The following is a 12128-nucleotide window of genomic DNA, read 5'->3' as shown; positions in this document are numbered from 1 at the left end:
TAGTAATAGTTAAAATAGTTAATGGTTAAGCACTTAGTAGTAATAGTTAAGGGTAAAGCACTTAGTAGTAATAGTTAAAATAGTTAATGGTTAAGCACTTAGTAGTAATAGTTAAGGGTAAAGCACTTAGTAGTAATAGTTAAAATAGTTAAGGGTAAAGCACTTAGTAGTAATAGTTAACATAGTTAAGGGTAAAGCACTTAGTAATAGTTAAGGGTAAAGCACTTAGTAGTAATAGTGAAAATAGTTAAGGGTAAAGCACTTAGTAGTAATAGTTAAGGGTAAAGCACTTAGTAGTAATAGTTAAAATAGTTAATGGTTAAGCACTTAGTAGTAATAGTTAAGGGTAAAGCACTTAGTAGTAATAGTTAAAATAGTTAAGGGTAAAGCACTTAGTAGTAATAGTTAACATAGTTAAGGGTAAAGCACTTAGTAATAGTTAAGGGTAAAGCACTTAGTAGTAATAGTGAAAATAGTTAAGGGTAAAGCCCTTAGTAGTAATAGTTAAGGGTAAGGCACTTATTTGTAATAGTTAAGGGTAAAGCACTTAGTAGTAATAGTTAAAATAGTTAAGGGTAAAGCACTTAGTAGTAATAGTTAAGGGTAAAGCACTTAGTAGTAATAGTTAAGGGTAAAGCACTTAGTAGTAATAGTTAAGGGTAAAGCACTTAGCCGTAATAGTTAAGGGTAAAGCACTTAGTAGATATAGTTAAGGGTAAAGCATTTAGTAGTAATAGTTAAGGGTAAAGCACTAAGTAGTAATAGTTAAGGGTAAAGCACTTATTAGTAATAGTTAAGGGTAAAGCACTTAGTAGTAATAGTTAAGGGTAAAGCACTTAGTAGTAATAGTTAAGGGTAAAGCACTTAGTAATAGTTAAGGGTAAAGCACTTAGTAGTAATAGTTAAGGGTAAAGCACTTAGTAGTAATAGTTGAGGGTAAAGCACTTAGTAGTAATAGTTATTTTATTTTATTTTATTTTATTTTATTTACATATTTTATTTTATTTTATTTACATATTTTATTTTATTTTATTTACATCTGTATATCTAGCTCTTGTTTCCGCATGCTGTATTTCTTCTTACTTTGCACAGAGCATCTGGAACAAAAACAATTTCCCCCCGGGGATTAATAAAGTATTCTGATTCTGATTCTGATTCTGATTCTGATGATTAAGGGTAAAGCACTTAGTAATAGTTAAGGGTAAGGCACTTAGTAGTAATAGTTAAAATAGTTAAGTCTATAACTGCAGACGTTAGATGTAGAAGATGAGTTTTGATCATTATTTGATCATTTGCTGCCCTGATGTTCTAACTGCTGTGTGTCAGAGTTAGAGTTAGAGTCAGAACAGTGAGGTAAAGCAGGACTTACTGACTCACTGACTCACTGACTCACTGACTCACTGACTCACTGACTCACTCTCACTCTCTGACACAAACGCTCCGTCATGTTTTCTCTCCTCTCGTCAACTCAAAGTGCCGCTGGCGCTTCCTCCGTCCAAGCTGCTCCCATAAAATCTGCAGCCCAAACAAAGCAGCTGAGAGCGAAAATGTGCCTCAATTATTCATCGGCATATTAAAGTAAAACTGAATTACGGCTCAGAGCTGAGAGACGAGGACGAGGTTTTTTAAACGTTTGTGTTTGTGTTTGTGTTTTCACAGGAAGGCCATTTCACGCTCAGGTCTGCAACACCTCGGTCCTCCTCAACCTTCACTGCCTCCTGCAACCAACGGTCCTAACAAAGAGCTGAGGACCGGTGTGGACTGGACGGTCAGAGACACACACACACACACACACACACACACACACACACACACACACACACACACACACACACACACCTAGCCCTAACCCTAACTATTACGACTAAGTGCTTAACTCCCTTATCCTAACCCTTAGTCTTCACTACTTAGTGCTTAACTCCCTTATCCTAACCCTAAATCATCACTACTTAGTGCTTAACTCCCTTATTCTAACCCTAACCGATCACTACGAAGTGCCTAACTCCCTTATCCTTACCCTTAGTCTTCACTACCAAGTTCCCAACCCTCAACTATCACTACTTAGTGCTTAACTCCCTTATCCTAACCCTTAGTCTTCACTACTAAGTGCTTAACTCCCTTATCCTAACCCTTAGTCTTCACTACTAAGTGCTTAACTCCCTTATCCTAACCCTTAGTCTTCACTACTTAGTGCTTAACTCCCTTATCCTAACCCTTAGTCTTCACTACTAAGTGCTTAACTCCCTTATCCTAACCCTTAGTCTTCACTACATAGTGCTTAACTCCCTTAGTCTTCACTACTTAGTGCTTAACTCCCTTATCCTAACCCTTAGTCTTCACTACTTAGTGCTTAACTCCCTTATCCTAACCCTTAGTCTTCACTACTTAGTGCTTAACTCCCTTATCCTAACCCTTAGTCTTCACTACATAGTACTTAACTCCCTTAGTCTTCACTACTTGGTGCTTAACTCCCTTGTCCTAACCCTAACCCATTACTACTAAGTGCTTAAGCATTAAGCATCTACTGTTAGCTTTTGTTTGTATTAGCATCAAAACGGCCGTTAATTGTTTTTCCAAAAACTCGCTAATGGGGATTAGCATCGAAAAAAGATGCATTTAATTGACACCAGCTCCTTGTTGAACTGTACCAATGTATCAATTAGCATCTACTGTTAGCTTTTGATTTATATTAGCATGTAGACAGCTTTTCATTGATTAGCCAAAAACCCGCTAGGAGATATTAGCTTTGAAAACCTGTATTTATTGACACTAATTCCCTGTTGATCAGTACCAAAGTATCTGTAAGCATCTACTGTTAGCTTTTGTTTGTATTAGCATCAAAACAGCCATTAATTGTTTTTCCAAAAACTCGCTAATAGGGATTAGCATCGAAAAAGATGCATTTAATTGACACCAGTTCCTTGTTGAGCAGTACCAAAGTATCGGTTAGCATCTACTGTTAGCTCTTTTTTTTTTTTAATTTAAATTAGCATGTAGACGGCTAGTAATTTTTTAGCCCAAAACTTGCACTGAAAACCTGTATTTAATGGACACCAGTATCCGTTAAATGCACCTTTTCGATGCTAATCCCTGTTAGCGTAAGAGTTTTTTGGCAAAAACAATGAACTGTCGTTTTGATGCTAACACATGGAGACATGTACTTAAATATGAGCACAATTCAAAGACTGAATTATGAGCGCTAACCCTCACAATGACAGAAAAGACAGACTTCTATATTTATCTGATCCAACGAGAGCGAGGAGGTTTTTTTTTTTTTTTTTTTTTCTATTTGGCTCCGAAATAGAAAAGAAAACAAAAGGATTTATTTGAGAATCCTTCAAAAAAAAAAAAAAACTCCATGACGACTGAGCTAAAAATACCGGGGCCGCCTTTAAAAACGGGTGCCGCGAAGTCTCACGTGAACTCGATCGAAACCCTGGTCGTGGTTTATTGATCGAGCGGCCGCTGAATAAGTCATGTGTCGGTTAATGAGCGGTAAATAAAACATCGGCGTCTTTTGTTAATTGGACGCAGCGTCGTCCTCCCTCCTGCTCGCCTCGTCTGCGGGGGACACTTCCCCCGAAACACCAGCGCTGGCCTTTAGCGCTCTGCACGACACACACACACACACACAGGTACTTAAGCGCTCATTATTATACACTAAGGGTTTGATTTCCTGAGGGTTTTATGGCTGCTTTTAGTTTCTCATGAGTCACTCAGTGCTCTCTGGTTCACCGTGAGGTCGACTCAAGGATTCAGCTCCATCAAAAAAAAATGTTTTTTGTATTGTTCCTACAGTTTAAGTGGTTCCTATTTTTAAAAATCCACTTTTTATGCTTTTACCCTTTCAGAAAAGACATTAAACAGTAACAACAAGTCTAAAAAAAACGGCTGAAATGACAATAAAAGCAAGACAAGAACATCATCATCAGATAATGTAGAAAAATGTCGATTTTTGTTTCCTAAACCTCAAAATAACATATTCATATTTAAGAAGATGAAAAATAACGGTAAACTTATTAGCCTACATGCTAATGTAAATAAAAAGCTAACAGTAGATGCTAAATGAGTCAATTAAATACAGGTTTTTGAGACTTAATACAGGCTTTCGATGCTAATCCCTCTTAGCAGGTTTTTGGCTAATCAATTAATAGCTGCCTACATGCTAATGTAAATAAAAAGCTAACAGTAGATGCTAAATTATACTTTGGTACTGTTCAATGAGGAACTGGTGTCAATTAAATGCATCTTTTTCGATGCTAATCCCTATTAGCAAGTTTTTGGAAAAACAATTAACGGCTGTTTTTGATGCTAATACAAACAAAAGCTAACAGTAGATGCTAACCGATACTTGGGTACTGTTCAGTGAGCAACTGGTGGGCCGTGATGTAAAATTGCTAGTTTTCTCAATGGGGTTTGGTCTGCATTAAAACAGCAGTGTTTCTGTATTTCTGGTAAAAAAAAAAAGTGTTAGAATAATAATAATGTTGGGTTTAAAACAGTTGCAATTGATTGCACATGTTAATTAAAAACAATAGATTTATTGATAATCTACGTGTGTGTTGATGTGTGTGTATATGTGTGTCACATTAGCTCTCAGGCCCCTGCAGTGTTTTGATTAGCGCCTCACAAATTACCCTCCTCCTCTTCAGCGGCGGCAATTATGTGCTCGACACTCACACTTGTCGTTGACCGCTCGCGTTGCTGCTGCTACTGAGTGTAAGCGTTAGCGTGCTGCGCTCTGTCGCCGCTCAATTTGACTGAAAACAATCTGATTGAGTGATAAGTTGAGTCATTAGCTCACGGTTTGTGTGTCTCTCTCTCTGTGTGTGTGTCTCTGCTGCTGCTGCAGGAGAACGCCATGAACGGGGATCACCTGTGGATGGAGACCAGCTGTTCTGGAGAGCTGTGTTATCTGGGAGAGGACACCTGTGTCCTGAAGACTGCAGTGAGTCCTCACACACACACACACACACACACACACACACACTGAACATTGTATTAGCATCAAAACAAAAATTGCTATGTATGGGTAATACATAGCAATATACCAAATAAAATTGGTATGTATTATGTCTCTGAGTGTCCTCACTATGGATGCTATATGAACGTGTGTGTGTTTGTGTGTGTGTTCTTATATTGGTGTCTTTGTGAGGACCAAATCACTTAGCTGTTTGGCTAAAAATTGCTTTTTCAGGGTTAGGTTTAGGATTAGGGTTAGCTTAGGGTAAGGGGGCGCGGGAATGTATTATGTCTGTGAATGTCCTCACTATGGATGCTATACGAACGTGTGTGTGTGTGTGTGTGTGTGTATGATCTTGTATGGGTATCTTTGTGAGGACCAAGACACATAGCGGTTTGGCTAAAAATGGCGTTTTCAGGGTTAAGACCTGGTTTTAGGGTTGGGGTTAGAGTTAGGGTATGTATTATGTCTGTGAATGTCCTCACTATGGATGCTATACAAACTTGTGTGTGTGTGTGTATGATCTTGTATGGGGATCTTTGTGAGGACCAAATCACTTGGCTGTTTGGCTAAAAATGGCTTTTTCAGGGTTAGGTTTAGGATTAGGGTTAGCTTAGGGTAAGGGGGGACGGGAATGTTTTATGTCTGTGAATGTCCTCACTATGGATGCTATACGAACGTGTGTGTGTGTGTGTATGATCTTGTATGGGTATCTTTGTGAGGACCAAGACACTTAGCGGTTTGGCTAAAAATGGCGTTTTCAGGGTTAAGACCTGGTTTTAGGGTTGGGGTTAGAGTTAGGGTATGTATTATGTCTGTGAATGTCCTCACTATGGATGCTATACAAACTTGTGTGTGTGTGTGTATGATCTTGTATGGGTATTTTTGTGAGGACCAAATCACTTGGCTGTTTGGCTAAAAATGGCTTTTTCAGGGTTAGGACCTGGTTTTAGGGTTAAGGTTAGAATTAAGGAATGTATTATGTCTATGAGTGTCCTCACTATGGATGCTATATGAACGTGTATGTGTGTGTGTGTGTATGATCTTGTATGGGTATCTTTGTGAGGACCAAGACACTTAGCGGTTTGGCTAAAAATGGCGTTTCAGGGTTAAGACCTGGTTTTAGGGTTACGGTTAGAATTAGGGAATGTATTATGTCTCTGAGTGTCCTCACTATGGATGCTATATGAACGTGTGTGTGTGTGTGTATGATCTTGTATGGGTGTCTCTGTGAGGACCAAGACACTTAGCGGTTTGGCTAAAAATGGCGTTTTCAGGGTTAAGACCTGGTTTTAGGGTTAGGTTTAGAATTATGGAATGTATTGTGTCTGTGAGTGTCCTCACTATGGATGCTATACAAACGTGTGTGTGTGTCTCACTGCCTTATGCGCTGTGTTTTCTTGTTTTCTCCTTTAAGAAGTCGGCCCCCAGGAGGAAATGTGCGGCCTGCAAGATCGTCGTCCACACCGGCTGCATAGAGCAGCTCGAAAAGGTACACAGACACACACACACACACACACACACACACACACACACACACACACACACACACACAGAACCTGACAGTTTAATCCATGAATCATGATGAAATGAGATGAAACAAGAAGGAAAAATGACTCATTACTGTGTAAACTAGTGCGTCTGCTTCTCAGCTGTCACTAATTATTTATATAAATATATAAATGATATCTCGATCGATTTCGCGTTGTGCGATCGCATCCATCACGCGCCGTTGTCGTCGCACACAAACGCAGGTTGTTGTTGTCGGAGCGGCTGAAAATAGAGCGGCTTCTTCCTGACTTCCTGCACATTGTTGTTGTTGTAAAAAAAAAAAAAAAAAAAAACTCCACACAAAGTCAGGTTAAAGCACAAAAGTGTGTGTGTGTGTGTGTGTGTGTTTTTGTGCATATTTTATTTCGTCATTTTAATTACGATGACGTTGGTTTTTTTTTTGCAGATCAACTTCAGATGTAAACCCACGTTCAGAGAGGGAGGATCCCGCTGCCTCAGAGATGTAAGTGTGTGTGTGTGTGTGTGTGTGTGTGTGTGTGTGTGTGGCTGGTATTCCTCATGTCGCGGGGACCTTACGTCACATTACAGGCTCTTAAAAATAAGAAAACGCAAACAAATACAGTATGTCTGTCCTCTCTCTCACACACACAGCAGAACACACTGAGACATCACTGGGTCCACAGACGGAGACAAGAAGGCAAATGTAGACAATGTGGAAAGGTAACACACACACACACACACACACACACTCTCGTGTTGTCGCTCCCTCACAGCTCAGTGTGTGTTTCCTCTGCAGAGTTTCCAGCAGAAGTTCTTCCACAGTAAAGAAATCATCGCCATCAGTTGTTCCTGGTGTAAACTGGCGGTGAGCGTCTCGTTAATAGTGTTAAAATATGTTAAAAAACTTGTTTATTTATGACTTTATTTCTGTTATTTCAGTTCCACAACAAGGTCACGTGCTTCATGCTGCATCAGATCGAGGAGCCGTGTTCACTGGGCGCTCACGCCGGAGTCATCGTGCCGCCGTCCTGGATCATCAAAGTCAGGAAACCGCAGGTGTCCACACACACACACACACACACACACACACACATTCTCATATTTATTTACCTCCATTAACTTAACCAGCTCCTCACAAATGAGGTTCTGCCTCCATTAGGACCAGGTTTTGGTCTCCATGAGGACCACAGGTTTAGAAAAAAGGGTCCTAAAGAGGCAACAAATACAAAAACACACACACACACACACACAGTTGCATATAAACGCTCCGCCGACGCTAATGAAAAACGACGCGTCAAATCTAAATATAAAAATGTAATAACTATGTATGTGTGTTTATGAGAGAGTGATGTGATATATGGTGACACGTGTCACACACACACACACACACACACACTGTTAGTGTGTTAGTTCACTGTCGCCTCTGGTGGTCATTAAAAGTGAAGAAGATGTTTTCTCGTACTTGTTGCCTGTCATAAACACTGACCTTGTCAGGACCGGGAGTCCTCATGGAGACCAAAACCTGGTCCTAATGATGAGGCAGAACCTCATTTATGACGAGCTGGTTGAGTTCAGAGCTAGATTTTTTTGAATTTTTGGTTAAGTTCAAGTTAAGGTTAGGGATAACACTTTGGGTTAGGCTGTGCAAAATGAATGTAAATCAATGTAGAGTCCTCACAAGGACAGCTGTGTAAACCTGTGTGTGTGTGTGTGTGTGTGTGTGTGTGTGTGTGTCTCAGAGCTCACTGAAAAACTCTGCCAGGAGAAAAAAGCGGACGTCTTTCAAGCGAAGGACGAGTAAGAAGGGACTGGACGTAAGTAACGCCATGACACACACACACACACACACACACATACACATACACATACACGAACACACACACACACACACACACACATACACAAACACGAACACGCACACGAACACACACACACACACACACATACACATACACATACACATACACAAACACACGCACACATACACGAACACACACACACACACATACACATACACATACACAAGCACACGCACACATACACGAACACACACACGAATACACGATCACACACACACACACATACACGAACACACACACACACACACACACACATACACATACACATACACAAACACACACACACACACAAAATTAAATATTTACGATATATTAGCGTTAGCTCGGAGAACGGTCCTACTTTCCCGCCATATTTAAACCAATAAGGAGCTAAGAATCTACAAGGAGGCTAATGGAGCGTTCCAGTTGTAGTCGGAAGTCCAACTCGGAAAGTCAGCGTAGCGGTCATAAATCGGTCATAAAAAAACATCATATTTTTAGTAGTTTTCATCAGGCGACATGTTGTCTGTGTGCGTAAAAATATCGCGTCTGCTGATATTGCTAACCGAGGCTAGCCCGAGATGTGTTTCACGCCGATGTTTTTGTCAACTCAGAGGCGGCGGCGCTCCCACTTCTGACCTCCGACTTCACAGAAACGTAGCATTAAAACTGGTCATGAGGCGATGTACGGAGGATGAGTTAGCATGCTAACAGCAGCAATAAACAGGATGTTAGCCAAAAGTTAGCTACACTGTTGACATTAGCGTGAGTGTAAAATATCATACGACCGTGTCCAAACATACTTGTTTTGTTTTTACCAGTTACTAAATGGCTTTTTTCGACGACTTTTAGGAATCAAAATGGCGTCCGTTCATGTTGAAGCCGCTGCCGTCTCCTCTCATGAAGCCCATCTTGGTTTTTGTAAATCCAAAAAGCGGGGGAAACCAGGTCAGTGAGCCTTTGGTTCTACTTTAATTCTCTTTTATTTTCATCTCATTGTCATTTTTGTCATTTTTAATAAAGTTATCTCACAACCTTTACACTGACAACTGCGAAACAAGAGATTATTTCCTGTTGCTCTGTCGGGGATCAGTGGCCGGACGTTTAATAATGAGGACAATGTCAGTTCAAACTGGATTAGTTTGATCTGATTAAGTGGATTTGAATGTGGGAGGTTTTTGGTTGTGATCACATTTATAGGACGTGTAATAGTGGGAAAAACTTGTGCATTTATTTGTGTTTTTTCTTCATTTTTAATGAGATTATCTTTGACATCCTTTTTCCTCGCAGGGTGCCAAGGTGTTACAGATGTTCATGTGGATCTTGAACCCCCGTCAAGTCTTTGACCTGTCGCAGGGCGGACTGCGGGAAGCGTGAGTTCTTATGTTTCACGTTACCACCTTCAGAATAAAAGTCGGCGTGACTCGAGAGTGTTCTTTTGAATTTAAAATAGCGCTAATGACACAGTGGATCGCCGGGAGATTGCCGGTATCATCTCACTCCTCGTGTGAATGGTTATCCTCCTCTTATTCATTCACGTACGCTGACCATGGGTTGAGTGATTATCCTGAAACTTGCACCGATTACACCCACTCCACGCCGATCGGCGCCGCTTTTATTTCCTCTCGTCAGGTTGGAGTTGTATCGAAAAGTGCCAAATCTGAGGATCCTCGCCTGCGGAGGAGACGGGACGGTGAGATTACTTCATTTAAATTGAATGAAATGTGTATAATCCGTCAGTATTGAGAGGAAAACAGGAAACAATGATGCAAATAAACATATGTACTGTACATATACCGTCAATATGAGCTTATGTTTATGTTATTAAGGAAAGAAAGGTTGTACAAAGCTAGGTCATAGGGAGGTTGTACATAGGTAGAATGTAGGTTGGTATGTTATGGGTAGTTTGTAAGTAGGGCTGATTGTTGATCGGATTTGTTGAGGCAAGTTGGTTGGTTGGTAGGTTACAGGTAGACTGTTGGTAGGTAGCTTTAAGTTAGGTTGGTAGGTTATACATAGGAAGCTTATGGGTAGGTAGGTTGTAGATAGGTTGGTAGGTTGTCAGGTAGGCTGCGGGTTGGTTTTTGGAAGGTTGTAGGTCGGTAGATTGTTGGTAGACAGGTTTTAGTTAGGTTGGTAGGTTGTAGATAAGCTATGGGTTGGATTTTGGAAGGTTGTAGGTCGGTAGATTGTTGATAGACAGGTTTTAGTTAGGTAGATGGGTTGTAGATAGGTTGGTAGGTCGTCAGGTAGGCTGCGGGTTGGTTTTTGGAAGGTTGTCGGTCAATTGGTAGGTTGTAGACAGGTTGGTAGGTTATCAGGTCAGCTGTGGGTTGGTTTTTTGGAAGGTTGTAGGTCAGTAGATGGGTTTTAGTTAGTTAGATGTGTTGTAAATATGTTATAGATATGTTGGTAGGTCGTCAGGTAGCCTGCGGGTTGGTTTTTGGAAGGTTGTAGGTCGGTAGATTATTGGAAGGCAGGTTTTAGTTGGGGTAGTAGGTTGTAGGTAGGCTATGGGTCGGTTGTTGGAAGGTTGTAGGTCAATTGGTAGGTTGTAGATAGGTTGGTAGGTTGGTTTTTGGAAGGTTGTAGGTAGGTAGATTGTTCGTAGACAGGTTTTAGTTAGGTTAGTAGGTTTTAGGTAGGCTGTGGGTCGATTTTTGGAAGGTTGTAGGTCAATTGGTAGGTTGTAGATAGGTTGGTAGGTCGTCAGGTCCGCTGTGGGTTGGTTTTTGGAAGGTTGTAGGTCGGTAGATTGTTGGTAGACAGGTTGTAGTTAGGTTGTAGGTAGGGTATGGGTCGGTTGTTGGAAGGTCGTAGGACGATTGGTAGGTTGTAGATAGGTAAGGTGTTTGTAGGTAGGTTGTGGACAAGTTGGTAGGTTGTCAGGTAGGCTTGTGGGTAGGTTGGTAGGCTATAGGTAGGTTGTACGGTAGCTAAGTAATAGGCTACAGGTAGGTGGGTAGGTTGTAGGTAGCTAGGTCATATGTTGTGATAGCTTGTATGTAGGTAGATTTAAGGTTGGATGTGGGTTCCAGACTCTAGGTAGTTTGTAGTTATGTAGATCGCTTGTATGGAGATCCCAACAGAAATGTGAGTAAATAAAATAAACACTACAGCGCCTCCTGTTGTTATTTCCTCTGTCTCAGTCTTCTTCAGAGGCGAGAAGGAGAGTTCATCAGATCACTAACGTTGTGTTGCAGTGATCAGTCTCATGTGTTGTTTTAAATGTCGCTCTCTCTCTCTCTCTCTCTGAAGGTGGGCTGGATCCTCTCCGCTCTGGATGAGCTGCAGATGAACCCCCAGCCTCCGGTGGCAGTTCTTCCTCTGGGAACAGGAAATGACCTCGCCAGGACGCTGAACTGGGGCGGGGTGAGTTCCTCGCCTTGACTTCTGACGCTCAGTCGCCATGAGAGCGACAGGATGTGGCAGCTTTTCCTCCCTGTGTTCAATCACTCACTGTTTTCACCACAACATTATTTAAATACATGTCAGTTATTCTACTTTTTTCCTGATAATATCAGACTAATATTGCAAACTATCTATCTAAGCTAGTTAGCAAACTATCTATCTGAGCTAGTTAGCAAATTACCTCTTTCTTGCTAGCTAGCTCAGATAGATAGTATGTCTTTCTTAGATAGCTAGCAAACTATCTATCTAAGCTAGCTAGCAAACTATCGAAGATATCTAGCAAAGTATCTCTCTAAGCTAGTTAGCAAACTATCTAACTGAGCTAGTTAGCGAATTATCTCTTTCTAAGATAGCTAGCAAACTATTTATCTGTCTAAGATGGTAATCGAATAATCTATCTATCT

General features: G+C 40.8%; 1 protein-coding gene across 1 annotated transcript in view; it reads left to right on the top strand.

Annotated features, from left to right (window-relative positions):
* Nucleotides 1–12128, top strand: part of dgki (diacylglycerol kinase, iota) — a gene marked incomplete at both ends in the record, with an annotated part of 61646 nt that overhangs the window by 28685 nt on the left and 20833 nt on the right. The window contains 12 exons of the mRNA XM_083906725.1: nucleotides 1660–1768; nucleotides 4853–4948; nucleotides 6381–6455; nucleotides 6921–6977; nucleotides 7127–7195; nucleotides 7272–7340; nucleotides 7415–7531; nucleotides 8215–8289; nucleotides 9166–9261; nucleotides 9604–9686; nucleotides 9946–10006; nucleotides 11572–11685. Of these exons, the coding sequence (XP_083762851.1) occupies nucleotides 1660–1768; nucleotides 4853–4948; nucleotides 6381–6455; nucleotides 6921–6977; nucleotides 7127–7195; nucleotides 7272–7340; nucleotides 7415–7531; nucleotides 8215–8289; nucleotides 9166–9261; nucleotides 9604–9686; nucleotides 9946–10006; nucleotides 11572–11685 (1021 nt within the window). The remainder of the gene's footprint in view (nucleotides 1–1659; nucleotides 1769–4852; nucleotides 4949–6380; nucleotides 6456–6920; nucleotides 6978–7126; nucleotides 7196–7271; nucleotides 7341–7414; nucleotides 7532–8214; nucleotides 8290–9165; nucleotides 9262–9603; nucleotides 9687–9945; nucleotides 10007–11571; nucleotides 11686–12128) is intronic.

The sequence above is a fragment of the Microchirus variegatus genome (genome assembly GCF_963457635.1).
Source record: "Microchirus variegatus genome assembly, chromosome: 20".
Taxonomy (NCBI): domain Eukaryota; kingdom Metazoa; phylum Chordata; class Actinopteri; order Pleuronectiformes; family Soleidae; genus Microchirus; species Microchirus variegatus.
The sequence above is the reverse complement of the archived record's forward strand: the minus strand, read 5'-3'. Positions and strand labels throughout refer to the sequence as shown.